The sequence below is a fragment of the Penicillium manginii genome (assembly GCF_028828005.1).
Source record: "Penicillium manginii strain IBT 31320 chromosome Unknown utg000005l:1.0-5665137.0:1.0-5668048.0, whole genome shotgun sequence".
In the NCBI taxonomy this organism is placed as follows: domain Eukaryota; kingdom Fungi; phylum Ascomycota; class Eurotiomycetes; order Eurotiales; family Aspergillaceae; genus Penicillium; species Penicillium manginii.
The window spans coordinates 4599664-4625273 of record NW_026643106.1 but is presented as its reverse complement, the minus strand read 5'-3'; the positions used below and the strand labels follow the sequence as shown (position 1 = coordinate 4625273).

The window sequence follows — 25610 nt, the reverse complement described above, 5'->3', positions numbered from 1 at the left end:
TAGATCTTATCTATCAGAATAACAGCCATTGGACATTAGGCGGATTTCAATGGGGCCCGATCCAAGATTTGAAGCACGTCAAAGGCGCGGAAACTGGCCGCAGCTGACTCACGGCCGATTGTTCAGCAATTGCGGTGACAGAACTTCGCATCACGCAGAGAGATCGTAACGAGATGTCAAAATCAATTTATCACCTTGGAATATAATCCAATGCTGGTCCCATCAAGTCAAATCTGAATTTAATCACCATTATTTACAAGGGCGGCTAAATCTCGGCCCATCGCAAGTCGGATCGGCTGTTTTCAGCTTGATAATCGGCTTTTCCGTGGTCGGTCTTTTTTTGGGCTTGCGTGGCTGTTCGGAGCCCCTGTTTGTTTGCTTTCCTTTCCTTCTCTTCTTCTTCTTTTCTTTCTTTTTCTGTGACTAGTTGCGACCTCAGTCTGAGTCGTTTCCTGCCTCATCCTTAGCCATGGCGTCGGCCGCGCCAATGGATCAATCCGACCAAGAGAAAGGCCCGCAAGTGGCTATCGCAGAGAAACCCGCTGCTATGCGCCCGGCATGCTTCAACTCGACCCTCCAAGAATGCCTTTTCGTTTTAACGGCGACAATGGCTATTGGCCAACAGTCTTTCTTCCAAGGGTGTATCGTCGGCGTGACAGCGTCGATCGGTTCGGATTTGAACATGAACTCGGCGGAAATTACTTGGATTAATGCTGGTGCATCGTGAGTACTGCGATCTATATGTTGCACGTTAAAACTATCTAAAAAAGAAACTTAATTACTGACCAGATCACCCCGATAAAGTCTCTCCAGCGGCGCCTTCTTACTCACATTCGGCAAACTAGCCGATATGTTCGGGCGCAAAGCACTCTTCATTATCGGTATGGCGGGATTTACCCTGGCCTTGTTAGTCGCAGGCTTCGCCACGAACGCAATCTACATGGACGTTTTCTCCGGAGTCCTAGGCCTCTTCGCCGCAGCTGTTGTTCCACCAGCCGTCGGGGCGTTGGGCGCTGTCTATGAAAAACCCTCCAAACGAAAGAATCTCGCATTTGCCTGCTTCTCCGCGGGCAACCCGCTCGGCTTCGTTGGCGGCATGATTATATCTGGCGTCGCATCGCACGAGTATAATTGGCGTGCATCGTTTTGGGCTCTCGCGGTCGTTTATGCTATCTTTACTGCGTTGACGATTTGGACTGTGCCGCCGGATGGCTTTGCTCGGACGCCTCTGAGCATGAAGGAGCTTCAGCGGTTCGATTTGCTGGGCACGGCGCTGATTATTGTTGGGTTTGCTTTCTTTTCCAGCTCGCTTTCGTACGTTGCTTTGCCCCCTCATTCTCTTTAATATTGGATCATCTGCTAACTTATTATCAGATTGGCTGGTGATGCTCCCGATGGCTGGCGAACGGGCTATGTGCTCGCCCTTTTTATCGTCGGTATCGTTCTTCTCGTCGCATTCATCTACTGGCAATCAGTCGCAAAGGACCCATTGATGCCTCTATGGGTGTGGAAAGATCGCAATTTTTCCCTTGTATGTGTCGCTCTTCCTACTCTCTTTTTAATAAGAGACATAACTTACATTCTGGCAGCTTATGGCAACTTTCTGTCTCGGCTTCATGGGCTTCTCAGCCGTCACTTTCTACCTATCACTCTACCTTCAAGAAATCAAACACCTCACCGCGCTTGATATCACCGTACGCCTACTTCCCATGGTAGTCAGCGGTGTCTTGGTCAACGTGGTCTGCGGCTTGATCCTGCACCGTGTCAGCAACAAGCTCTTAACAGGTATCGGCGCATTGGCATATACAGCCTCCTTCCTGATCTTGAGCTTCATGAAAGAAGACGCCATCTACTGGGCATATATCTTCCCGGCATTGGTACTTGTAGTTGTGGGCGCCGATATCCAATTCAACGTCACGAACGTGAGTACTCTCCAAGGCGAATCGGACCCCTGGGTCCGCGATTGTCTTTCTTTCCCCGGTTGCTAATGTTTAATAGATGTACGTCATGTCATCACTACCGCCATCCCAACAATCCATCGCTGGCGGTATCTTCAACACCGTCAGTAAGCTGTGCAATAATTTGGGTCTTGGCATAGCGACTTCGGTGAATAGTGCTGTCGCCCATCAAATGACCGCATCTACACCGGCTATTCGCCCTTATCTATCGGCGTTCTGGTTTTCTGCGGCGGCAGCCGGTGTCTCGCTTTTTATGGTCCCTTTTCTAACTATCGGTACTCAGGGTGGAGATGGTCCCGATGATCAGGATCAACAGGGGACAAGGGATGGGAGTGATTACAGTGAAAAGAGTGCTAGTGTGAATCCCTCGGTAATCGAGGATTCTACGATATCTCCGGCTTCGCCGAAGGAGATTGGAAAGGGGTGAATCCTTCAACTAATAACATACACGATACAATGCATAAAAGCGTTTGAATTCAGTACAGCATTTATTCAATTTTGATTTGGTTTCCATATGAGAGAAATATCAAGGCTGAGTCCTTAAAGACCCCCTGTCATCATCTTGAACCTCTTGTTCATCAGGTCGTCTGTCTCCCTATGCCAATCCGTAGTACAGCCTTCCTCGTCGCTCGTGCGGTCACAGCAATTGTAGACGAATTTATCGGGATAGGCCTCTCGGTTATCCTCCGTATCCATAGGTCCGTGGGTAAACTCATCATGGTCAGCAAACGCCTCCTCATCCACTTCGGCTTCGCCTATTCATAGAGTTATTTAAGAAAATTCATAGCTATAAGGGGATCAAATAGCCGAAGCGAGATGTTTGTAGTCATTGATGAATACGCACCCCAATGATATTGACAACTTTTCGGAGCATTCGTCATAACATCAAACTCAGTCTTGCAGTTTATACAAATAGCAAAGCGTGGCCGAGACCTTTTAGGCCCTGTAGTTTGGGGTTTCGGGGCTGGGGCAGGGGGAGGCGTAGCCTCATTTTCATCATCGCTTGTTTCACTGGGACTAGGCGACCGGTCGGGCGAGCGAGGTGTACTCGGCTGGGGCACGTCCTGTTCATTCACGAAAAGCCTTTCCTTGTAGAAATCTCTGACGGCATCATTTTTCTCGCAGAGTAATCTAGTCATTTGTACTAGCTTTGCCCATGATAAGCGGCCGATTGCATGGCTGAGTTGGGTCGCGTCGACGGTATCTGCCATTGCTAATGCAGAGATTGATATATTTGAAGAAACGCAAAAAATATTGACGCGGAAGCTATGAGTGTAGTTGACTTGTTTTGACGATTCGGATTACATATTGAACTGATGGATTTTGAGAGCTATCAATTTTTCTTCGCGCGACGCGACGCGTTGGCAGTACTGTATGTACACACTGGCACACAGATGAAGGATCTCATTGCAATTACTGGTGGATCTTCTCTCCCACGGTAACAACGAGTGGTTACTAGTATGGAGTACACTCATTGGATTCGGTTCAATGGTCTAAATTTTTAACTTACCATCTAGCTCCTGTTGATATCTGTGTCAGGATTTAACTGGCTGTGAGTGTTTAAGTAACAAGGCTTGCCGCGAGGATACAACTCGTGAAAGTCTATAAGGCCCCCCACGCTGAATGAGACGCCGTTTTGCGGCCTCGGGGTCCGTTGGAATATGCCAGTCCTGCATACAGGGCACTTCCTCGCCATTGCGGTCACAGCATGCGTAGGTAAAGCCATCTGGGTACTCTTCCCGCATTTCGTCCGTATCGATGATTCCGTGACAATCTTCGTCGTGATCGGCAAAGAAATCTTGATCCGGATAAGATTTGCCTGTAATTTAAGATTAGCATCATGGCTGAAGCCTTCCAGGGGATGTTGAGGGTCATACCGGAATGATAGTTACAGCTTTCCTGCGTATTTTCCGCGACGTCGAATTCTTCTTTGCAGTTTGTGCAGACAGCAAAGCGCGGTCTGATTCTTTTCAGGCTCTTTGGTTTGCGGGCAGGTTCACTTGCGACTGATTTCTCGTTCTCCTTGTCATCTCCATCATTTCCGTCGTCCTCGTAACTCTCTTCGTCATCGTCATCGTTTTCATCTTCAGGGCCGGGTTTGTGACCAAATGGCCGTAGATTCTCTGGCTCGGGAAGCTTTGGACCAGGAACTTTGTCTTCTTCCACGAAAAGATGGGCCTCGAAAAATGTTCTCGCGGATGGATTTTTGGCGCAAAGATTTTGACACAGGCGTGCCAGCCTTCTAGTTGATAAGCGGTCGATTGCATCTTGTAAACGCTCCGAGCCATCGATAACGGGGTCTGCCATTGTGGGCATGGTCTTGAAATATCCAAGTAGAGAGTATGTCGCTAGTGGAAAATTTGAGTGGCCAGTTCAAGTCGATTCAATTCGATATTTCGCTCGCCCAGGTGCTCGATAACTTGAAGAGATCGAAAGCGGTGGAGGAGGTTTGAGATGTATCCCTTTGTTTTTCTTCCCGCGCCATGACGCGTTTGCCAAATTGGGTTGGTCTGATGCCCACGCGATACAACGAGCTTCCCCGCAGTGACAACCTTGGAATGGGATAATAATTAAAATAAAGATAATTTAGCAATAGAGTTACAGTGTCTCGAAATCAGTGAAACTGCCACACACATGCGCTACCTAGGTACTAAAGTCTATGAACCCCAAATAGACAGCCCTTTGAGAGGGCTGTCACTAAATAGCAGAAAGTTTCTGCTATTGAATCTGCAGTACTAAACCCCTAAAAATCATGATCAAATTCATTCAGTAACAAAAGCTTAGTATAACAGCCATTAGCTCTATTGATTGCCTCGGAAATAATGTATACAGCTTCATACACGAACTACGCTGTACGCGACTAAGGGATATGGTAGGATATAATAGAAAGGCGGTGCTGCTGGCGGTTAATCTAGGGGCCGGAGGCTTTATCAACACCACTGTAGTTACCTCGAGGGCCCACCTCCCTTTCCTCGTTACTCAAAAACTCTACTATATCTTTCAAGTTTAGTATCCCCACTTCAAGGTGATATGGTTATAAGACTCTCTTTTGAAAAGCCTGTTTTCGTACGTGATAAGATAGAGAGCCGTTCCGCGAATTTGAGGTTGTGAATAGACAAATAGACAAAAAGACAGGACAACACCCATGTAGTACCTTTTGCAGACCACCCAGGCAACAATATCCAATGTATAGGACCAGTCACTAACTCAGCGAATAAGAAACACAAAGGAATAAATGAGCAAACCAAGAAGCAATAGACATTCTCCAGATAACTATCCAATAAGGAGCTAAATCTGTTCGTAGTCAAAGTGCCACCCTCTCCGATAATACTCAGCATAGTAGATCGAAGATAACAGGTGTAACGATATAATTATCTCCTAGCACGCATGCGAATGAGGTTGGGCCGTGAATCTTTCAAAGGTACAGCACACCGCTGAACAAAGGTTGCTAGAATATCTTGTCGCTCTTCGAACATCCATCTCAATATATCGAATGTCTGAGCTGCCCCGAAGATTGCTTTGAAGCAAGGGCGCCTGTGGAGATCATCTGCTGGAGGGTAGGACTGCTCTGATCCATCAACTTTCGGGATCATGGATCCCAGAACAAGTCCAAACAATTCCTCATACTTCTCGAGCTCTGGAGCCAGGAAGGAAAACTTTGTGATCCATTCCGAGATCGTTTGTTCGATTTTGGAAGTAAGTTGGGTAAATGTTGCTTCGCTAATGCCGTAGTCAAGAAAGTCGGCAAAGTCCATGATAATAAGATCCTTGTGTTCTGGTATTTTTGGAGGATAAAGGGATTCAAATCCTGCTAGCAAACTGGGGTTCATGATGGGAACCGCCTCAGGGGACCCTGTGTTTGCAGTCACAAATGATAGAATGGCATTGAAAGCGAACCAGAATTTCAAAGTATTTTCCTTGCTTCGCGGTGGGGTTTCCTGAGTGACTCTTGTGATATTTAGAACCTCGTCCAAGGCAGATAAATGGTTATCAACCATCCTGTCCAACCGCTCTGGACTAAGCTCCGTCATTTCATGAGCAGGTTGCTGCCCATTATGTGGAGAATATCGAATTCCCTGCCTCTTCCAAACTTCTTCTCTTTGCTTGGCAAATACTTCTAGTTGCTTTCGAGCCTTTACAAATCGCGCTCGACTGTTGAAGATGACGATTGAGCGAGCCTGACTGAGAGAGTAGGACGTGATGACTTGATGGTGCTGTTGCGAAAGTTTGCCGATACTGACTTTCCAGTCTACTGTCGCAGGCCATCGCTTCCTTCCTTTCCTCTTGGCTGGTACCTGGCCAGTGACAATATCCTTGTGTGGTGCATTTGCAAGTAAACTATTCTGCGGGTAGGTCTTGTCGTGTCGAATTATGGCATCAGCGAATGGCGACTCCCAGCATCTTGATTCTTCACAGAACACGACAGCAAGTGCCGGGCTTATAGGGAGAATGACGTGTATCATGTCATCTGTGGTCATCCACATGAGCTGAGGCCCGTGGTCGGTTACTTCTGCTCCCAGGAACGATTGCGTATCGCCCTCAAAGCCACAGAGACTCTCGTTGAGAAAGAACTCGTAGCCATCCGCCGCGTGCCAGATCTGAAGGGCGTAATTCTCGACAAAGTGCTTGTAGGTCCGCGCACTAGCTTTAGAAATGCTATCACTAGGATGCTCTGCATCTGCAAGAAGGTCCTCGTGGCTCGCTTTCAAAATATAGAGTATTTGCTCAAGCCATACTTGTCCCGGATCGCTGGATCGACCCTCCTTTCGCGATGCCTCGAAGAGGCGCTGAAACATAAAGTCATTTTCACGGTATTGATCTTGCATCACGTCTCGGTACTGCTTGGAGCGTCGGAAGGAGAGAATCATAAACTTGAATAAAATGTGAATATCCTTCTCGAGGATATTGACATGGTCTAGTTTTTCCTTTGCGGCATTTCTGATCTTGAAAAATATCTCGCTCGTGTGTCCCTCTATGACGCTGAAAAGATCCTCGATTCTCATATGTTTCGGGTCATCCTCCATGTAATACAAGTTGTACATTCCGCATGACCTTTTGACCTCTTCGATGATAAATTGTCCGGTTTTAAGGTCAAACAGGTTCAAAAGGCCATCTCCGTTTCCGGAACTAGAGTTTTGTGAGCAGAAAGAAGTCACAAGCTTCCCGGAATGATTTATGGTCAAACCTTTTGGTTGGCGACTCGGTATATGCAAATTGTTTGAGAATAAATTGAGGGATAAAGTGATGGTACTGCTTGGTGAGGACTGACATATTGAAGTCTAGAAAGCTTCGTTGATCAAATGGATTGGTTACTTGACTGAATAGAAATTTGATAAAATTGGATCGAGGGTCAAACGGCAAATATTTTGGGGCCCAGTTTTAGTTTCTAGAGGCTCGATAAAGCAGAATATTCATATAAAGATAAGTTGTGAACTGGAATTTTTAACGTTCAGGGCCGGACCACAGCGAGGTGTCAGATATAAGGGGTGCGTGAAATCAATTCGCAGTAGAAGAATTAACCCTGGGGCGGGGTCAGCGCGAATAATTTCCGCATGCAATGGAAGAGCTATGTATTTGTGACATCTTTCAGCAAATCAGCAAGCTCTGTCTTTGGCAGATGTTTACGTGGGCGAATCCAGAGGTGACATGTAGCCAGGCGGCTAATCTGCTGCAAATCACAATGTAATGTGGCGCAGTCTATATTTGTCGTGGAGTCTGAGACTCGGACTAGTCATCTTAGTATCAGCGCCTAGATAGATATACAGCACTTCTAGATAATGAGGCGGCTAGCCATTGTGCTAGAACCAACTCCAGTCGTACATAGATACTGCCCGGAAATGGATATGAGGTTCCCGGAGCTTAATACTACGACCGGTCTCTGGCCGAACCCATTTTTCTTGAACCATATAAACTTGAACAGAAAAAATGTATAAATTGGCATTAATAGTACCGTGGAATTCAGTAGCCTCTCTAGGCTGCTAGGTCATTGAGAACGAAAAAAAAAAGCATACACGCTAAGGTATGAGTATGGTATGTAAGTAAAATTTAATCCCGAAAGAATACTAGAATGAATGATTCTCATATTTTCTCAGGTTGTCCGAGTCCAACTCTGGCGTATCGTTATTTGCAGGTAGCTCCACGAAATGCTGCGGTGCAGGCTGTGAATGTTCTGTCGGCATCTCGATTGGTGGGGGGACTTGGTTCTTCGACCGTCGTCGTCGGATCAAGAAGAGCGCTAGAAGTGCTATCAATAGAATTGCTCCGGCAGCTACACCGACACCAACACCGGCTTTGGCTCCCGTCGAGAGTCCTGACGAGCCGGACGATTCTGTGGAGGTCGAGGATGCAGCAGCTGCGCTGGTTGAACCGGTGGTTGTTCCAATTGTAGCCGCGCTGGTAGTAGTCGCAGTATTGGTTGCAGGCGTGCTGCTATCGGTTGACTGCCATCGGATATAGACGCCATACGCGTTGACATGTTCACTGAGGCTCAGCGCAGTGGTCGAGCTCGACGTAGTATCGTTTTCGGTCCATGTATATGTGAATTCGGTGGTGACATCCGGACCAGGGCTCCATATACAGTCTATCGACTCAGATACTGTCGATGACTTTCCCGGTCGGGTTACATACGTGTGGCCATCTAGTCTGAATATTCCGGAGGTGTTAGCTTCAATCATGATGCCGCATAGAGCTTTTCAAGTTGGCGAGGACTTGGACTTACGTTGGGCAGCATGTCGCCTGGGTTTCGGTAACAGATCCATGATCCACGAGACCGCTGGCTGCAATCCCATAACCTGAGGGGCATATCCCTGGGGAATAATAGCTCGTTTTCGCCCAGCCGGATGGAAGGCACTCAGTATGGTCGCTTAAGGGTCCCAGGTTCATCCATGTCTTGTCGCTGGTACTCGCGAGCCACAGGTTACTGACACATGAATCCGGAGGCGTGAAGGCCGTTGTCAAGGGAATAATGCCCGTCTCGGTTATACTTGTGGAGACAATTGTTGTGCTCATGGTGAAAGCGGTCTTGGCGTCGCTTGCGATCGCAACAACGAACGCGCTCCGCAGGATTGAAGAAAGAACAAGAGATGTGAAAAGTGAAGACCCTGAGTGGATCAAGATTGAGCTCTCTGGTTGAGAGAAATGGCCCCGTCCTGGGGCCGCCCTGGGGCCGTCGTGTGGCCATTCCTGACAACAGCAGAGACTTATCGCACTTCATGATGATCCCGCCTAACCTCCTTAACTAGGTCTTGATGTATTGTATGGGCTAGTATTTCTAGTATTTCCCCTTTAGAATTTGATGGATCCCTTCCTAAATGGTCTAATCCTTCGGTTTCGTATTTACGGCTAAAATGAAAGTGGAGGCAACGAAGGGAGATCTACAGGCCTGTATTCTGCATGAAGGAGCCCTCGAGCACTAGTAGCACGGCCATTCTCGCCCCCACGTTTCATCGACGGCTTGGAAAGGTAGAGATCTTCCGTACCTCTTTCCCTGGAAATAAGTGCGAGAATTTGGTTCCTGTGAGGCTCTGCCACATTTGCGTCATTTGCTTGCTCAGGTATTTCAGTAAAAAGCTACAAGTTCACTTGGTAAGAGGTTTTGCATTACTAGTAACCACCTGATGCTACCATGTTTCTAAGCATATCTGGGCCTCCTTAAAGGCAAAGACTATTCTTAAACGGTTTCTTTTGCTACCAAACACAATTGAGGCCTTTTTCTCTACCTCATCGGAACTCCGCGGTACAATTCTCCCAAAGTGGCTTCAAAACATACTCACACACGGATTTTCTAAACACAATATCATTCCAATCAAACGCTCCACAATCGGTTGCGAAAGTGCACTCGACGCACCTTGTAACAACCTCTAGATAAAACGGTAGAATATGGTATATACTGAAGTCAAGCCAGCTTTTTACCACATCATACCGACAGCCAAAGTTATCATTTAAATCCAGACCTTGCTCCGTGGCATATGTCCTGAATGATTTGGCATGCCACAATTCCAATAGAACAATGCCTAGTTCAAGCATCGAGCGTCTTGGATTACAGGCGCATTTCGTTGCTGGATCATCCACACCATTAAGGAAATTTTGACGAATGAATGGTTGAGGAATGTCTCTAAACTGCGTTGTTCCTTTGACTGTAGGGGATTCGGGATCTTGCGGGAAACACAAGGTCTGACTTGTGAGTGGAAAGCAGAGCCACGGCGTGGAATGAAGCTGCATGACTGAAGATGCGACGTTAAATGAAAGAGCCATCCGCTGATTGAGGGACCACTGGAAGGGCGAATACTCATTTTGTTGCGACTTCTTCTGTAGAATTTGTTCTAGGGATATGATATCATTTGGGCTTCTTGTGATATCTTCATGGATTCCAGCATTGAGAGGTTTGTGATAGTAGGATAGACAACTATCCTGCGAAAGATAGAGATCGAGGAAGTGTGTGCCATCTGTTGCTTGTTGTATAGAATGACACAGGTTGTCCAATTGTATTGGAGGTGGATTAGGCAGCACCGTGGGTAAATTGATGGTCACCACAGTACGGTTTTTAGCTTTGGTACTGATAGCCATCAAATAGTGTTAGTACATCACCCAACTAGCATTTTGTATTCGGAATACATACTCCGCAATACCACAATTAATATTTTCCTCTTCTTCCAGTACTTTTATTTCTGTTTTGTAGAATGATTCCGACCCTTGGGGATATTGTTTGGAGAAAACGCCATTGTGAATGAAACAGTCGCGTTCTTGAGACTTGGCCGTTTCTTCTTCTTTTCCATGAGGGCCGATCGACTCTGGAGAAACAGCCTTGTCTCATGTTCTGGATGACAATCGATTACATACCCATCTGAGATAGCCGAGTATAATCTATGTGCGTAATTCTGAACAGTGTTCAGGGCTGAGTTAAACTTTGTGATCGTTCGCGAGGTAGATTGAAGTGTTACGTCCGTCTTCAATGCACTTGTCTCTCGAATTCTGCGCAGCATTGCGGTGGAGTCGTTAAGATCTTTGATTCTTTTTTCCAGGTCTTCTTTCTGCAAACTGAATTTTATCTTTTTGGTGAGTTCATATTTCCCGTTTTTCATGGGATGTGCCTGAATAAGCATTGAGAGATCTCCCTAACTATCGTATCAGCGAGTCTGTGAAATAAACTTCATATGTGACCTCGTACTTGCGCCGTGGATGTTAGCCCACTGATATTACATGCTATCTGCACCAGAATATGATGACATCGAGTCATCGCCCGCTGATATGGCGCATATCCATCACCAAGATATTCTCTGAGAGCTTGAGAAATCTCGGCGTCCTGGAAGAGATCCGGGTTTGGTTGACATAATAGGTGATTGATTTGGTCTTCTTCCAGATGCGTTGAGTTCAGTGGGATATAAAGGTCTGACTCAAGGAAGAACTTTTGGTCTTCCAACGACTGTATTAGCTGCGCGATATAGGGCTCCTTGTATTTGAAGTATTTGAGACGCTGGCTTGTTGCTTTGTACTTCTCGATCGCAGAGATGAGTAATGGTATCGCACCTAAAACGACGCCAACAACCTCAAAGCCGCTCATTACGAGAAGGGAACACAGTATAGGATGGAAGTTCTGGAGATGATGAGGCGGGGCTTAAAATCGAATGAGTGTTTGACACTTGAGGTTCACAGTCAGCCTGCTGCATCACACGTGGCTAGGCGCAATTGGTCCTTGCACCTTTCCTTTCTCGTCAACAGTGAGGGGTAGGCGAGGATTCCTGAGTTATCTCCTGTCCCTTTAGCATATAATATGCACCCTACAAGGTATGAGTGGTCGATCCTTTGATGGATCGGACAGGCCAAAGAATCAAGAGATGAGTGTTGAGGATACAGAGCCTATTGATTCTCTGGTCACAACCGGGAAGAAAGTCAACAACTTGTTTACGGCGCTAGACGGACTGAGTGATGTTAACAATGACGATAAAAACCGTCTAACAAACGAACTACAACGCTTCCAGTTGTGGGCAGTAAATCTTGGCCTTTACCATGGCGGCCATAGTTCTCTCGATTATCGATTCCGGGACTCCCCGCCACTTTTCAAGTACGCCTATAAGCTGTTGCGGGACCTGGAGGCTGAGCTATCGCAATGTGTGTATTCCTCATCTCTTCCTCGGAGAAACAAAGTACTTACTGGTTGATCAACCCCATAGTTAGAGAGGCTTTAGGTGATTGCACCGCGTCTTCTCCGAATGTAAGCGAGTTAGAGAGTGATGATGACGACTCCGAAGAGGAAGAGGATTTCTCGTCGTATCAGGAGGAATCGCTCACTAAAGCACGTCTAAATAACATCACCACGACGGTTGACCGATTGTACAGTCTTTCGTTCAAGATTAGAAATCCTGCAATGAGACTTGGACTTTCTAAGGCGATGATGTACACCAAAGTGGATCCAGACACCGGAGTCGACCTCGTCGAGGTATATTCATCATTCGATCAGAAGCATCTCGCAGAGATATTCCGATCCTTTGGTCATCAGAAGCCCGAGAACCTTGACAGTCACTATCTCGTTCAGCGTCTAGGAAGAGCAAATACCCGACGAAGGCAGCAATTCGGGTACTGGAGAAAACGAAACGTCAAATACAAGGAATATTCTAAATCTGTTGAAAAGACAGTCACAAGTTATTCACAGACTGTCCATATTCCCCACAGAGGCGAGCTTCCAATCGCCGACGGACCTCAATCTGCTCCATCGCAACCATCCACGGCTACATGGTTGAATCAAGCGCAAGTGAAATTAGAAGATGATATCGCTTCTATGATATCGACAAAAACCTTCCTCATTTTCGCAGATGAGAAAGGTGGTGATCTCGTTTCAATCCCTCCACCTCCTTTACTTGAATTAGATGCCAAAGAGTTTGAATGCCCGTTCTGCTTCACGATATGCCCACGCAAAACTGCTCACAAGGGGGATTGGGAGTTGGTGTTTCCCCTTTAAATCTCTAGTAGACGCGCAGACTGACCTTTGCGCAGAACGCATGTATTCCGAGACCTGCGCCCTTACATTTGCACCTTCGAGGACTGCAAAGATCCAGATCAACAATATGACACACTCAGCGACTGGGTCTCGCATGAGATTTCAAGGCATGCTGTTACTACCGTGACCGATCTTCGAATTGGTAATGAAGGATACTCTCGTGACTGTCCCTTCTGCTTATGTCCAAACGCTGGTATGGTTCATATAGCGTGTCACCTTCGACGTATATCTTGTTTTTCCTTACCTAGATCTGCTTACGATAGAGATGGCTCCGCATTTGATAGCGGCCAGTCTGAGCAAGCTGAGATTGTTTCTCAAAATTCCGAGAGATCATCTATGGGGATCGTTTCGTGGGGGGGATTTGTCTGAAACCTTTCGAGATATCCGCGAGTCGGCGGCAAATGCAGATGGAATTGATATAGATAACATTCAGGAATCCGAACAGAAATCTGCTAATGAGAAGGGAGAGGTGAAGTTTTTCTAATGTGTGTGTGAGGAAAATTTCCTAACTGTTCCTGCAGATCGACTTGATCTCACCTGATGCGCCGAGCTCTGCTGCCTTCGCGGTCTCCAATCAACCGTCTAAACCTGAAGATCGTCTGGGTATGGTTCTAGCCAACAGGCTGGAGCTCACCCGTATTCTAGGTGGAGGTAACAATGCCGTCTATCTGGCCCTTGACATACACACCAATGTATTCTATGCTGTCAAGGCCTTCAACAAATCCGGACTGGATTCTCGACAGCTCAAATACCAGCAGCGGGAGATTCGCCTCCATCACCTGGCCAGCCAACACCCCAACGTGGTTTCCCTCGTGCGCATCATGGACTCTACCGACTGCATGTTCATGGTGATGGAGTTCTGCACCGAGGGCGACTTATTCTCCAGTATTACCGACAAGGGCAAATTGAGAAAGTTTCCAGTGGGTAACGATCCCTTGGTCAAGGATACTTTCCTCCAAATCTTGGATACTGTCCAATGGTGTCACTCCCTAGGAATATACCACCGGGACCTGAAGCCCGAAAAATTCTTACTGACTGCTACTGATGATGATCTAAATCTAAACTTGAAGCTCAGCGGGTTCGGCCTCGCTACGACGGAATACTACACCTCAGATTTTGGCTGTGGTTCCACATTTTACATGCCTCCCGGTAGGTTGCCTCCGAGTCCCCCCCCCCCCCCCAGGGCTGATAACGCCTGAGCGCTCACCATTTTACTTTTCTGCAAAGAATCTCTACAGTCAAATCCTCCCCCAGATTCATACTATATAGCACCTGCCTGTGACGTCTGGAGCCTTGGTGTTATTTTAATCAACCTGACTTGCGGCCGCAATCCTTGGAACAGTGCTTCGACTGAGGACGCCAATTTCCGTGCCTACCTGAATGACCCTTTTTTTTCTGGGGCACGTTCTACCTCTGTCTATCGAGATGCTCTACATTTTAAATCTAATTTTCGAGCGCGAGCCGGAAAAGAGAATCTCCATTCCAGAACTCCGCAACTTGATCATCGGATGTCCTAGGTTCACCATGACTCCTATGACCCCATCGCTGCCCACCAGTCCACTTCTTGATGAACAGCACACATCTTCTGAAACGTCTAGTAGTTGACTTACAGGCTCACAGCCCCAGGAGGCTTCAGGATATTAATATCCTTGGCAAATCAACCCAATATTCAAAAGCAGGCGGCAGCTGGTGTCTTCAGAGAGTGTATATTGTTGAATGTGTGTTAGGGGAGGTTGAAACCACCCCAGGCCGGCAGACACCTACCTAGTACATAGCTGCATATAAATGCCCAGATGCACAGGTGGGATACTCTTGGAGGATACCTAAGTATCCTATGGGTGTAAATGATCCTCAAAGCTGGCGCGATCATCCGTCAAAAAACCTTTTGAAGATAGCTTCTGCCCAAGTGTGCCAAATACCCATGGAAGCTTGCTCAGCATCTCAGCATCGATTTTTAAGATGATAGCTCTAGTTCTAACGGATCTCCTAGACCACCTCACCCATTCTATCACCTTACCCTGATACCTAGGTACTCAGCGGTCACTCTCACCAGGTGAAATTCCAAGGTCTGTTGCCAAGCGTGGGATACTGCAAACCTTGGATGAAACATTTTAGGCGCATAAGAGGGGCCATGGCTGGGGTTGTTTGGAAATGGGCTAGTGTATATTTGGTATCAAGAAAGACCGTGACAGTCACGGTGTTTAGGAGATGACAACAATTTCTGGAAGTACCGTAGCCCGTGATATAAGAGTGGAACATCTCGAGTTCATTTATTCAAGACCAGACGAGAAGGCCCACACCAAGAAAACCACCCATCTAGTCAAACAACGGCCCAAGACTGACAAGACTGAACCGCAAATCAGGATTGCCCCCCCTCAGCCTCAGTGCTTAAGAATCGACGCACTCCCAACGCCAGCGCAGCCTCACTCAACGCATCCTCATCATCCGCCAATTTCCCCCTCGCAAGCGGACCCTTCCGCCGCCCATCAAGCTCCCACAAAGTCCCATCATCCCCCCTAACAAACGCAACAAAGTGCAAGTCAACACTATCTTCCGCCTCCGGCGCCGCAGTATCGCCCAACCTAGCCGCATCCGCGTGGGCGCTCTCCAGTGCCTTACTCTCGTATAGAAGATCCGCACGCTGGGCTGGCGCCAGGTTCTGCGCGTCACGGAGGAGCTGGTCCAGGTCTGAGCCAGGCGTGATGTGTTTCTTGCTCTCCCCGTTAGAGACGGCGTGTAAGAGGCCGATCAGGCCGCAGGCGTTACGAATTGTTTGTTTGAACCATGTTACTGGCTCTGCGGGACCGGAACCCGTGTATTCGGGGAGGGAGCTGTCTTCTGTTGTGCGGGAACGCTCGTAAGTGGCTGAGACGGGGAAGACGAGAAGGAGGGCGTTGGAGGGGCGGGGGACGAAGGCTAGGAGGTCTGGCTCGTCGATGGAGAAGACGTCTGTGAAGCCGATTGTTTGGGGGAGGCCTAGTTGGTGGACTAGGTGGGACATCACTTCTGGGTTGTTTTCTGAGATGGGGTCAGTTTCGGTGTTGTGAGGGGTCCGATGGGGAGAGGAGAGGTGGGTGTGTACCGAGGGGCACAAAGGCCTTTTGGGTATTTGGGACATCTGGGTTATCGGCCATCTTGAAGAATTTTATTTCGAGATATGAGAGGTGGTGAGTGGAAGGTGGAGGATGAAAGAGTTGAAGAGGTTAAGTTGGACCCTCGGGGAGCTTTCATGAGGCTGCGGGGTTATCATCTTATCGCGTTTCTCCACACGGCTTAGGGTTAACGTGTTTCACCACCGAACCGCCACCACCACCGAGCCGCCACCACCTCAAAAAAATCGCGTCGCGTGTAGCACCCCCATCTTTAAACCACCACTATGCCACCAATTCGTACCGGACGAACGCGCAAACTCATTGAGCAAGAAGGCAGGATCGAACTTGCTATACAGGCGCTAAGAAACAAGAAAATAGCTTCTATTACTGAAGCTGCGCGTGTTTATGAGGTACCTCGTACAACATTACGCGACCGCGTCAAGGGGATCGGTTATCGTAACACCACTCGCGCAAATTGCTCAAAATTGGATAAAATCGAAGAGGATTCGCTTGAGCGATGGATATTGGATCTAGATATGCGTGGCAAGGCCCCTACCTTAGCTATGGCAAAAGAGATGGCCAATATTCTACTTGCTCAGCGCTCTGTCAATACCCCTCCCTTACCACTCGGCAAAAACTGGATATCTCGGTTTGTTGCACGCCGTGAGAAGCTAAAAACCCGGTTTTCACGTCGTTACGCCGCTCAGCGTGCATTATGTGAAGATCCGGAGCTTATTCGCGAGTGGTTCGATCAGTATCGCAACATCATTGCTGAATATGGCATCCTTGACAACGACATCTATAACTTTGATGAAACTGGCTTCGCAATGGGGATCACTAGTACTTCAAAAGTGATCACTAGTCGGGAGTGGCAGGGAAAAAGAAAAGTCGTGCAGCCTGGTAACCGGGAGTGGGTTACTGCAATTGAGTGTATCCATTTGGATGGTGTTCTACCTCCAACGATCATTTTTAAAGCTAAGGTTTTTATATCTGCTTGGTGCAGTATTGTCCCAGACAACTGGCGCTTCGAGGTCAGTAATAATGGATGGACTACTGATCAAATTGGTATTTCATGGCTCGAAAATTCTTTCATCCCATACGTTAAGAAGCGTCAACATGGTGCCTGGTCTCTCCTAGTCATGGATGGCCATGGGAGTCATCTTACCCCTCAATTTGATACTCTATGCATGGAAAACAATATTGTGCCAATCTGCATGCCATCTCATTCATCGCATCTATTACAACCTCTTGATGTAGGTTGTTTTGGTGTATTGAAGCACTTCTATGGTCAGGCTGTGCAAGATCTTGCCCGCATAGGCTCTACAGATATTAAAAAGCTCGATTTCCTTCATCTGTACCCTACAACACGTGCAGCAACATACACAACCTCTACAATTGCTAGCAGTTTTATGGCATCAGGTATCATTCCATATGCGCCTGAGGTAGTACTTTCAAAACTTGAGGTTCATCCCCATCACCTACACTACCACCATCACGTGGTAGTGCTAGTAGTCATGAATTTATACCTCATACACCATCAAAAGCTATCAATTTCCGACGCCAGGCAGCATCAATCAAGCGATTACTAGAATATCGAGATATTTCACCCAATAGCGATATATATCAGCAATTGGAGCAGACTACCAAAGGTGCACAATTACTTGCTAATCAGCTTGTAATGCTGACGACTACATATGAGCGTGTAATGGCAGAGAATGGACGAAAGCAGCGAAAAAAGGCCTTACCTAATAAGCAATTGGTATACGAAGGTGGAATGACTGCCGAAGAGATGCAATTACGTCTACAAATTGAGCATGAGCACCAAATGGCAATACCCCCGGTGCCACGGCGTGCTCCGGCAGCTACAGAGACGACGATTAGGAGGCCTGTACAGCGCTGTACTAATTGCAGAGAGCCAGGGCACAAGCGGAATAGGTGCCCGGTTGTGAATAGTGCTTAGTTTTTGCAATATATTATATGGTGGTTGTGTAATATTCAATATATATCGTTGTAATGTAGGTGGGGTGGCGGCTCGGTGGTGGTGGCGGTTCGGTGGTGAAACACGTTACCCTTTGGGGTAGGTACCTTATGGTAACAACTTGAATGTGATAGAACAATCAAGTTAGATAAATGCATGGATAAACATGGATATGAATCTGTTAAAGCGTATCACTGTCTGGGACATCTCATTCATATGGTAAGAAGCTTATATCGTGGTATCATCAAGATATTATTTTAGTTACGGCTCTCTATTGCGTCTTGGATGGCTGCGTGCCCTGCTTCAATGGGGCAAAAACGTCTGTCCACAGCTCACTCGCTTCGCCTAAATAATAGGTCAAGTCGACATCAGCCATACTTGTACCATCATCACCGGACATCGTCTCAAGCTGGGAGATGAGGTTCTCCAAGCCAAAGGCCTTCCCCGTGGACTGTGTGGCGCCGGCTTCGAGCATTACATTGACAACATGGATATGGAAGTGGTAATAGGTAGGTTGATCTGCAACGGATGATTAGCTTTTGTCAATTTAGAGAGAATAAGGGAGATTCCACTTACAATGCACATAGAGCTTAAGCTGATCTTGCTCCAAACCTGGGTAGATCGACACCGTCGCCTCTAGAACTCGTTGTCGCAGATACCGCAGCCAAGGAATATGCCTCTTTTTGAGATCCCGCAAGCTCCAGATATCCCGTCGGTCCACCAACGCGAGGAGATGAAGCGAGCTCAGGGTTTTCCGATCCCAATTGAGATCTGGCAGCATGAGGAACGAATCCTCTGGCCCGTGTCCGGGGTCTCGCATGATGACATCTTCCTGCTCAGTTCGACCTTCCAAGATATTGAACACCCAGTTTAGGCGCCCCTCCTCGCGCTTGGCTTGCATGAAGGGCCGGACGTGCTGCTTGTAGATCTCCGGCGTCTCGGTAACCATGCGAACTTGTTGGTCCGAGTATTTTTTGATGTGTTGTGCTGTGCAGGGCCAGATCAGGTTGACTTTCAGATCTTGTTGTGTCTCCTCTGATGCCTGGCTCTTGCCATTCGAGGAGGCGAGGTACCATCGGTAGATATCATTGTCGCCTAGGTTTTTGACTCGAGTGATGGCTGCGTGGAATGCCTGGAGGACTTCGAGGGATTCTGTAGCGAAGGCGGCGCGCTCGGCTATAAGGATACCCTGTTGACTGTCGATTGATCCTAAAAGAGTGATTCGTCGGCCTTGCTGGTCTGCACTTTGGGTTTTAGCTGATTATCTGAACGCGGGGGAGTGGACAATGCGCGGGGTACCTTGTTTGAGCAGTTTCTCGACTTGAAATTTGGCGATTAGGCCTTCAGCGGCTGCCTTTGAACCATTGTGAGCTTCCACCATTCTGTACCACTGAGCTTTGGCGAAGATGTGGGAATTGACAAGACTTGGGAAGAAAGAAAGTCACAGAGGGTTGAAAATCGCCCGTTTGACCGCCGCGCCAACTGGTGAGTTACGTAATCAGTGGAGTTCGAGCTCGGGCAGCTCGGCCGTCTTTGTCTACCGCGATCCCTCGATCCTTCGACTATTCCACTATGATTGCGAGCTTTTAATGCTCAGCTCGAGCTGACTTTCACATTAACTCGCACCGAAATCCTTGACCATACGATCCATCTCGCGAAGACCTTTATCCCCCGCCCCCACGTTCTCCCTGAAGCTCTTCAGATCTCCCCGCCAACCCGAAACCGAATTATTTCAGCACCTTCAGCCAGTCCTCGAACAACCCTACGCGACTTACGATTCGAAAGCGTCTTCTGTCCGAAAATTCACCATTCTCAACCTTATCTACTGTCAAAATGAGTCATTCCGTCCCCAACCTCGACGAAATTGGCATGAAAGCCGAACCGGACCTAGCGGACTCCTTTCGTCGTGAAGTCGCCCAACTTCTCGGACGCAATAATCTTAATTTCCCCGGCGCGCAACCTGTCAGCTTCTCAGCCAAACACCTGGACGAACTTCAAAAAGAAGATTACTATGTCTGCGAGAAGACGGACGGTATCCGATGCTTGATGTACTTTGCGCGCGGAGACCCAGATGCCAAGCCCGAGATTCATTATTTGATTGATCGCAAGAACGAATACCGCTTCGTCGATGGCCTACACTTTCCCATGCCGGGCGATGATACCTTCCAGTCTTTCCATGTCGACACCCTCGTCGACGGTGAGCTGGTCAAGGATACCTACGAGGATGGAACCCAACAACTCAAATTTCTGGTCTTCGACTGCCTGGTGCTTGATGGACAAAGTCTCATGCACCGCACCTTGGATAAACGCCTGGCATATTTCAAGGAAAGGGTCCTCAAGCCATATAACAAGATGTTCGAAACGTTCCCCGAAGAAAAGCAGCATCGGCCATTCGTCGTGGAGGACAAAGAAACCCAGTTCAGTTACGGCATTGAGATGATGTTTCGGGATATTCTGCCTAAAGTAAGGCAGATTCACGGCAATGATGGTCTCATCTTCACCTGCCGCAGCACACCTTATCGTATTGGCACAGACGAACACATTCTTAAGTGGAAGCCGCCGTCTGAGAACACAGTCGATTTTCGCATGCGCCTCGAATTTCCCATCCTCGAACCTGACACGGATGACGAAGCGGACGGCATCTCCGAAGCATACCCAGACTACGACGCGATGCCCATCTGCCATCTCTTCGTCATGCTGAACGCCGGCGAGTATCGACACTTTGGCGAACTGTTCGTCACACCAACCGAATGGGAGGATCTGAAAGCCATGGGTGTCCCCCTGGATGACTCAATTGTTGAGTGCTTCAAGGATTCTAATTCTCGCTGGCGATTCCATCGTCTTCGGGACGATAAAATGGATGCCAATCACGTCTCGACTGTGGAGAAGGTCCTTGAAAGTATAGAGGACCGCATTACGGAGGATGATCTTATTCGTATTGCCCCGACTATCAAGACTGCATGGAAGAAGCGCCAAGCGGGTGGCTCCTCGGCCCAAGGCCGCAGCGGGCCCCCCCGCCGTAAATGGTAATGGCGTGAAGCGGAAATTCGAGGAGTGACCTGTCACATCACTGCTCTCCGCTTCACTGCTTTTTCTTTTATCACATATGCAATGCAAGGTGTCTGGAGTTATGTTCTTTTTTTGTCGCCGTACTGCGATCCAAATCGCAGGCTTTCTTGTTATCTAACAATATCTGTGCATGGTGGAAAGGATCGGATTCAATGTGGAAGCAGCCTTTCGTTGCAACATGGTGTTCAGGATTTGTTTTTGGTATTTATGTTCCGACTAGTCCGAAAGATGAAGTATAAATGTATTCTACCCCGGGGCCTCCTGATCCCTCTTTGTCTCGGTATCGCCTTTATTGTACTAAATATTCCCGGGGCTCTTCTAATTGGCTTGGAATTTCTAATTAATGCCAGTGGAGCATGAAACAGGTTAAACCCAGGGCTTAGCTTCCAACCTTGGAAGGTTTGAAACAGATTCGGAGTTGCAAGGCGCTTTCCAACTCGAAGTGTTGTGCGGCGTCAATGCTAGTGGTTGGTGCCTGCGCTCCACTGGCAGGGCTTGCTCCCGACAACACTCCCATCTAGCCAAAAGAATAATATATAGACACGCTCTTTCCATAATAGTACAAGGTGCGAGTCTCATTCATTTATAACCTTGGAAGCCCCACAGCAGGCATCGAACGAAGCCAATAGTCCAATGCCACAGATACGCTAAAAGGACGCTAAAATGTACGAGCCCTACAAGGCTGCGCCTTTCCGCCCCTACAATGTGGGATTAGGTAGGCAACATCAATTTACAGCAAAAGAAGGATTCCACTAGTAGATCGCGCTAAACTATACGAGTATGCATTTCGGGCATGCAGTGGATATACACACGGAATTTGGAGGCTTAGAGGAGATAGGGTGATGAGAAACGGACAAGTCTACTTCAAGGAGTAGTATAAAGACTTGATCTTCGCACAGTCAGTGGTATTCTCACAAACAGATCATCACCTTCAATTACCATGCGCCTTCCTTACTATCTCTTTATCGGCACTGCTGGCCTGTTGGCCTCTGTCGATGCCACCAGCATTCCCCGCTCATCTGAACACACGTCCGGCTCAACATCATCGTTGATAGCCACTCAATTCGGAACAGTATTTGACACATCTATGGTGATTGGGAATCAGACTTTCCAGATGCTTGTTGATACTGGTAGCAGCGACACCTATGTTATGAGGAATGGTTTTGATTGCATTAATGCAACGAGTAACCTGGTCATCCCCGAGGCAGATTGTCTCTACAAAAACAAAACCTACCACAATTCTCGCACCCATCGCCACATTCCTGGTCAGATGTTTGGCATCCAGTACGGTGCTGGACTTGCAAGTGGAGAAATGGCATACGAGGACGTGACTCTCAGCGGCATCACCGTCAAGGGACAGAAAATTGGCATTGCCAATATCTCCAACCCGATGGGCGACGGCGTGAACAGTGGCCTGCTTGGTCTGGCATATCCCTCAATTACTTCAGCGCACCCGGCAAACCATTCTTCCAATGAAACCTATTGGTTCGACAGGCTGCCATATAACCCACTTGTGTACACAATGTACGAAAAGGGCCTGATCGATCCCTATTTCAGCCTTGCATTGGCGCACACTCCTCAGAATTCCTCTACTGCCTTTGGCGGATACCTGACTATTGGCGGCCTCCCACCTGTCAACCACAGCTCCGAATTCACCACCGTCCCCGTGGAGATTCTGAAAGATATCCCCACAAGCTTCACATCTGGGAAACGCGCTAGATCATACTGGGCAACTACAATCAGAGAAGTCAAATATGGTTCTTCCTCCGAAAGCTTGACCACAAACTCGACTTCTTTCCAAGTATTCATCGATTCCGGCAACTATATCCAGTATTTACCGTCCGGAGTTGTGGAGCCCATCAACGCTCTATTTGACCCCCCCGCAAAGTACAACGCGGATTACGGGGCTTATGTCGTTGATTGCTCTGCGAAAGCCCCGCAGTTCGGATTTACACTGGGCAATCAGACATTTTTCCACAATGGTGAAGATTTAATCTATCAGACCGGCGAGGGCTTTTGCATCACCAACATCGCCTCGTCAGAGGCTGTTTCCCTGGCGGGCGGGATAACACTTAATGTTATTGGAGTTCCCTTCCTCAAAAACGTTGTTGCTGTGCATGACTTCGGAAAGAATGAAATGAGGTTTGCGAAATTGTTGGATTCTAACTCTACCACTTCGGGGACTGCTGCGGCTGGAAGCGGAACTCCTGCCTCTTCTCTTGGCTCGAAGTCTGTGGAGCGAGTTTCTTGGGTGCAAGTTGCAATGGCTGCAGGCGCAGGTTTGTCATTTATCTTTTGATCGTTGGTGATTGTGTTTGTGAGATAATTCCGGAATAATGGTGGGATACGCTGGATTTTAGAAAGTCAATTTGTTTTAATGCATCATTCTATAGCCTTTGAATCAACTTCATCCTCAATGCGAAGAGCGCTGAAAACCTCATCTAGCGTACTGTTAGCATTAATAACGTCAGATCCAACGTCTTCTAATCGCATGGTCATCTGTTCCTCGCTATGGAGAGAATCATTTTCTGAGAGAACAGATTGAACTACCAACAATGCTTTCCTCGAGTCCCAGAGTCCGTCTCGAGCGGAATAGAGAGAACTATTCATCATGGACAAGGCCCTTCCTAACAGCCTCATGTCTCTCGTTTTGAAGCAAACAAAGTAAAGCATAGCTACTACGTTTGTTGAGACTGTGAACTCTCGACGCTCGGACTTGGAGCCATTTGATGATTCGAAGTCGGAAATGAGAACCTCTATCTGCTCCAAAGCAAACTCAAATTTGCAATAAGCTTCCATCGGTGTTTTTGTATCTTCCTCGTTCAGGATTATATTCTCAAGCAGAACGCCATGGAAAATGAGCGCCTGGCAGTGCAATAAGATGATTCGTTGGCGATCTTGACTATTCATCGTTTGCCCATCATTCTGGATGCGGAACCGTTCAATGGCGGCCTCGAATAGTTGAAATTGTCTTTCAAGCTGTAGCCTCTCTTGGGCCATCTCAATTGGTAACTCTTGCAACTGGGCGCCTTTGTGAGCTTTTGTCGACATAAGATGATTTGTGTTCCAATTTTGCAAGATGACCTGTGCCTTTTCTACATCAGCGATACCGGAGAACCGCTCTGGGACCACATCGTACAGGCCACAAACATGATCCTGCGAGGCAAGTTCGAGAACAGGCATTCGATCCCATAAAAAAACACTCGCATGGACATCGAGATGGCAGAATATCATCTTTAGCTGAGGATAGATAGGATCCATCTTCGCAAGTAAGTCTGGATCATCAACCCAATAGTTTTTTAAAAGATCCAAGCCACGATCCAGGTGCCATATCGCTTGTTCCGTGTTGCCGACGAGACATTCGAACACGTAAAATATCAAACTGCAGACAAGCGCAGCCTCAGGTGAAGCGCTCGGAGTAAGAAGATATGTCGAAAGTTGCTTATGCGACTTAGCCATAAGCTGAAGGCTTTGCAAAGAATTCCCCAGCTGATTTGATCCGACTTTGAGATATTCGCGATACAGCGAGCTTAGTGCGACGAGGGAATTTCGAATCACAGGCTGGTGCTGACTTCGTTGCAGAATAAGCTCGGTCCAAAGCGTTGAGTCGGAAAAACGCGACAAACACTGCGCTGCTTCGCAGCAATAGAAGTGGAGGAGCTCGCGATCGGTTCGACTACCAGGAATTTTGAAGGGAATGTTGTATATTTGGATCGTGCTTTCAGGCTTTGGACGAATTGCAGCGGCAAATCCTGTACATTTCCAGCCTGCTGAGACGCAGCGCTTACAGTTTGGTCGTTGCTCGTCGCATTTGACTCGGCGCATCCTATGTAGACTGGTCAGATGACTAGTCGCTTCAAATTCCACCTTTCATTCTATCATGCCCAGAACTCACTTGCAGACGCTACATCCCGTCCGAACCTTCGGGGTACTTCGACGTGGCTTGACCACTTGACTTGGCATTTCTGATCGAGTCTTTGGGAAGTACTGGGTATTTTCCCCTAGGGTGAATATTTTGCAAGGAAAAAAGATGAGAAAGAAGGAACAAGGCTGCCGTAAGCTGCCCCATGCAGGGTGGGGGCTGAATGTCCTAGCTGAGCCACATCATGTACACAGCTTGAGTGACTTGTCATTTGGAGATGACCCGGCACCTCTTCGCTCTCCACCTGGGTCCTCCGTTAGGATTACACATCTATACTTACACTAAATTGCTAGTTAATCGAACTGGAGCCATACATTATAATGTGAGCAAATATAATAATCCCAGTCAGATTTCATCTGCAAGAACAGCCCAAAAAATGAGAAGTAAGAAGAAACACTTGTTATATCTACCTAGGTAGCCTTCGTAAGAATCACGGGCAGCTAAAGTTTGAAAGAACCACCAATTCCAGTCCACGGGGTTCTCTCGTTGTCAAATTAGTACATATCAGCCCGAAAAGAAAAGAGTGGGAAGTGACGATTTCTTAAGCCTGTTTTAATAAATTCAACAGCTCAACGGTCGCCTCGCCGCACAGAAAGCA

General features: G+C 47.6%; 12 protein-coding genes across 12 annotated transcripts; 5 read left to right on the top strand and 7 right to left on the bottom strand.

Moving 5' to 3' along the window:
* Window positions 1-469: 469 nt before the first annotated feature.
* N7533_008051 (uncharacterized protein) lies at window positions 470-2379 on the top strand (the record flags this gene model as incomplete). The annotated part of the gene is made up of 5 exons (XM_057104701.1): window positions 470-723; window positions 805-1314; window positions 1375-1531; window positions 1590-1922; window positions 1999-2379. Coding segments are annotated over 5 exons (1635 nt in total), but the record flags the coding sequence as incomplete, so codon positions are not given.
* A 119-nt stretch (window positions 2380-2498) lies between these two features.
* On the bottom strand, window positions 2499-4274 carry N7533_008050 (uncharacterized protein; the record flags this gene model as incomplete). The annotated part of the gene is made up of 4 exons (XM_057104700.1): window positions 2499-2713; window positions 2803-3171; window positions 3637-3777; window positions 3836-4274. 4 exons carry the CDS (start codon window positions 4272-4274, stop codon window positions 2499-2501), a joined length of 1164 nt encoding a protein of 387 aa, XP_056959657.1.
* Window positions 4275-5329: 1055 nt separating this feature from the next.
* On the bottom strand, window positions 5330-7229 carry N7533_008049 (DUF4238 domain-containing protein; the record flags this gene model as incomplete). The annotated part of the gene is made up of 2 exons (XM_057104699.1): window positions 5330-7085; window positions 7144-7229. 2 exons carry the CDS (start codon window positions 7227-7229, stop codon window positions 5330-5332), a joined length of 1842 nt encoding a protein of 613 aa, XP_056959656.1.
* A 791-nt stretch (window positions 7230-8020) lies between these two features.
* On the bottom strand, window positions 8021-8966 carry N7533_008048 (uncharacterized protein; the record flags this gene model as incomplete). The annotated part of the gene is made up of 2 exons (XM_057104698.1): window positions 8021-8600; window positions 8677-8966. The coding sequence occupies 2 exons, from the start codon at window positions 8964-8966 to the stop codon at window positions 8021-8023; spliced, it is 870 nt and encodes a 289-aa protein (XP_056959655.1).
* Window positions 8967-9762: 796 nt separating this feature from the next.
* Window positions 9763-11517, bottom strand: N7533_008047 (uncharacterized protein; the record flags this gene model as incomplete). Its single annotated transcript, XM_057104697.1, has 4 exons — window positions 9763-9817; window positions 9880-10512; window positions 10797-11071; window positions 11125-11517. The coding sequence occupies 4 exons, from the start codon at window positions 11515-11517 to the stop codon at window positions 9763-9765; spliced, it is 1356 nt and encodes a 451-aa protein (XP_056959654.1).
* Window positions 11518-12063: 546 nt separating this feature from the next.
* On the top strand, window positions 12064-12912 carry N7533_008046 (protein kinase; the record flags this gene model as incomplete). The annotated part of the gene is made up of 1 exon (XM_057104696.1): window positions 12064-12912. The coding sequence occupies one exon, from the start codon at window positions 12064-12066 to the stop codon at window positions 12910-12912; it is 849 nt and encodes a 282-aa protein (XP_056959653.1).
* Window positions 12913-13556: 644 nt separating this feature from the next.
* Window positions 13557-14150, top strand: N7533_008045 (Pkinase-domain-containing protein; the record flags this gene model as incomplete). The annotated part of the gene is made up of 1 exon (XM_057104695.1): window positions 13557-14150. One exon carries the CDS (start codon window positions 13557-13559, stop codon window positions 14148-14150), a length of 594 nt encoding a protein of 197 aa, XP_056959652.1.
* Window positions 14151-15310: 1160 nt separating this feature from the next.
* On the bottom strand, window positions 15311-16085 carry N7533_008044 (ubiquitin carboxyl-terminal hydrolase; the record flags this gene model as incomplete). Its single annotated transcript, XM_057104694.1, has 2 exons — window positions 15311-15969; window positions 16034-16085. The coding sequence occupies 2 exons, from the start codon at window positions 16083-16085 to the stop codon at window positions 15311-15313; spliced, it is 711 nt and encodes a 236-aa protein (XP_056959651.1).
* A 2207-nt stretch (window positions 16086-18292) lies between these two features.
* On the bottom strand, window positions 18293-19402 carry N7533_008043 (putative mRNA decapping hydrolase; the record flags this gene model as incomplete). The annotated part of the gene is made up of 3 exons (XM_057104693.1): window positions 18293-18540; window positions 18598-19260; window positions 19321-19402. 3 exons carry the CDS (start codon window positions 19400-19402, stop codon window positions 18293-18295), a joined length of 993 nt encoding a protein of 330 aa, XP_056959650.1.
* Window positions 19403-19854: 452 nt separating this feature from the next.
* Window positions 19855-21051, top strand: N7533_008042 (mRNA guanylyltransferase; the record flags this gene model as incomplete). Its single annotated transcript, XM_057104692.1, has 1 exon — window positions 19855-21051. One exon carries the CDS (start codon window positions 19855-19857, stop codon window positions 21049-21051), a length of 1197 nt encoding a protein of 398 aa, XP_056959649.1.
* A 979-nt stretch (window positions 21052-22030) lies between these two features.
* N7533_008041 (pepsin-like aspartic protease) lies at window positions 22031-23389 on the top strand (the record flags this gene model as incomplete). Its single annotated transcript, XM_057104691.1, has 1 exon — window positions 22031-23389. One exon carries the CDS (start codon window positions 22031-22033, stop codon window positions 23387-23389), a length of 1359 nt encoding a protein of 452 aa, XP_056959648.1.
* Window positions 23390-23472: 83 nt separating this feature from the next.
* Window positions 23473-24915, bottom strand: N7533_008040 (Zn(II)2Cys6 transcription factor; the record flags this gene model as incomplete). The annotated part of the gene is made up of 1 exon (XM_057104690.1): window positions 23473-24915. One exon carries the CDS (start codon window positions 24913-24915, stop codon window positions 23473-23475), a length of 1443 nt encoding a protein of 480 aa, XP_056959647.1.
* Window positions 24916-25610: the final 695 nt, after the last annotated feature.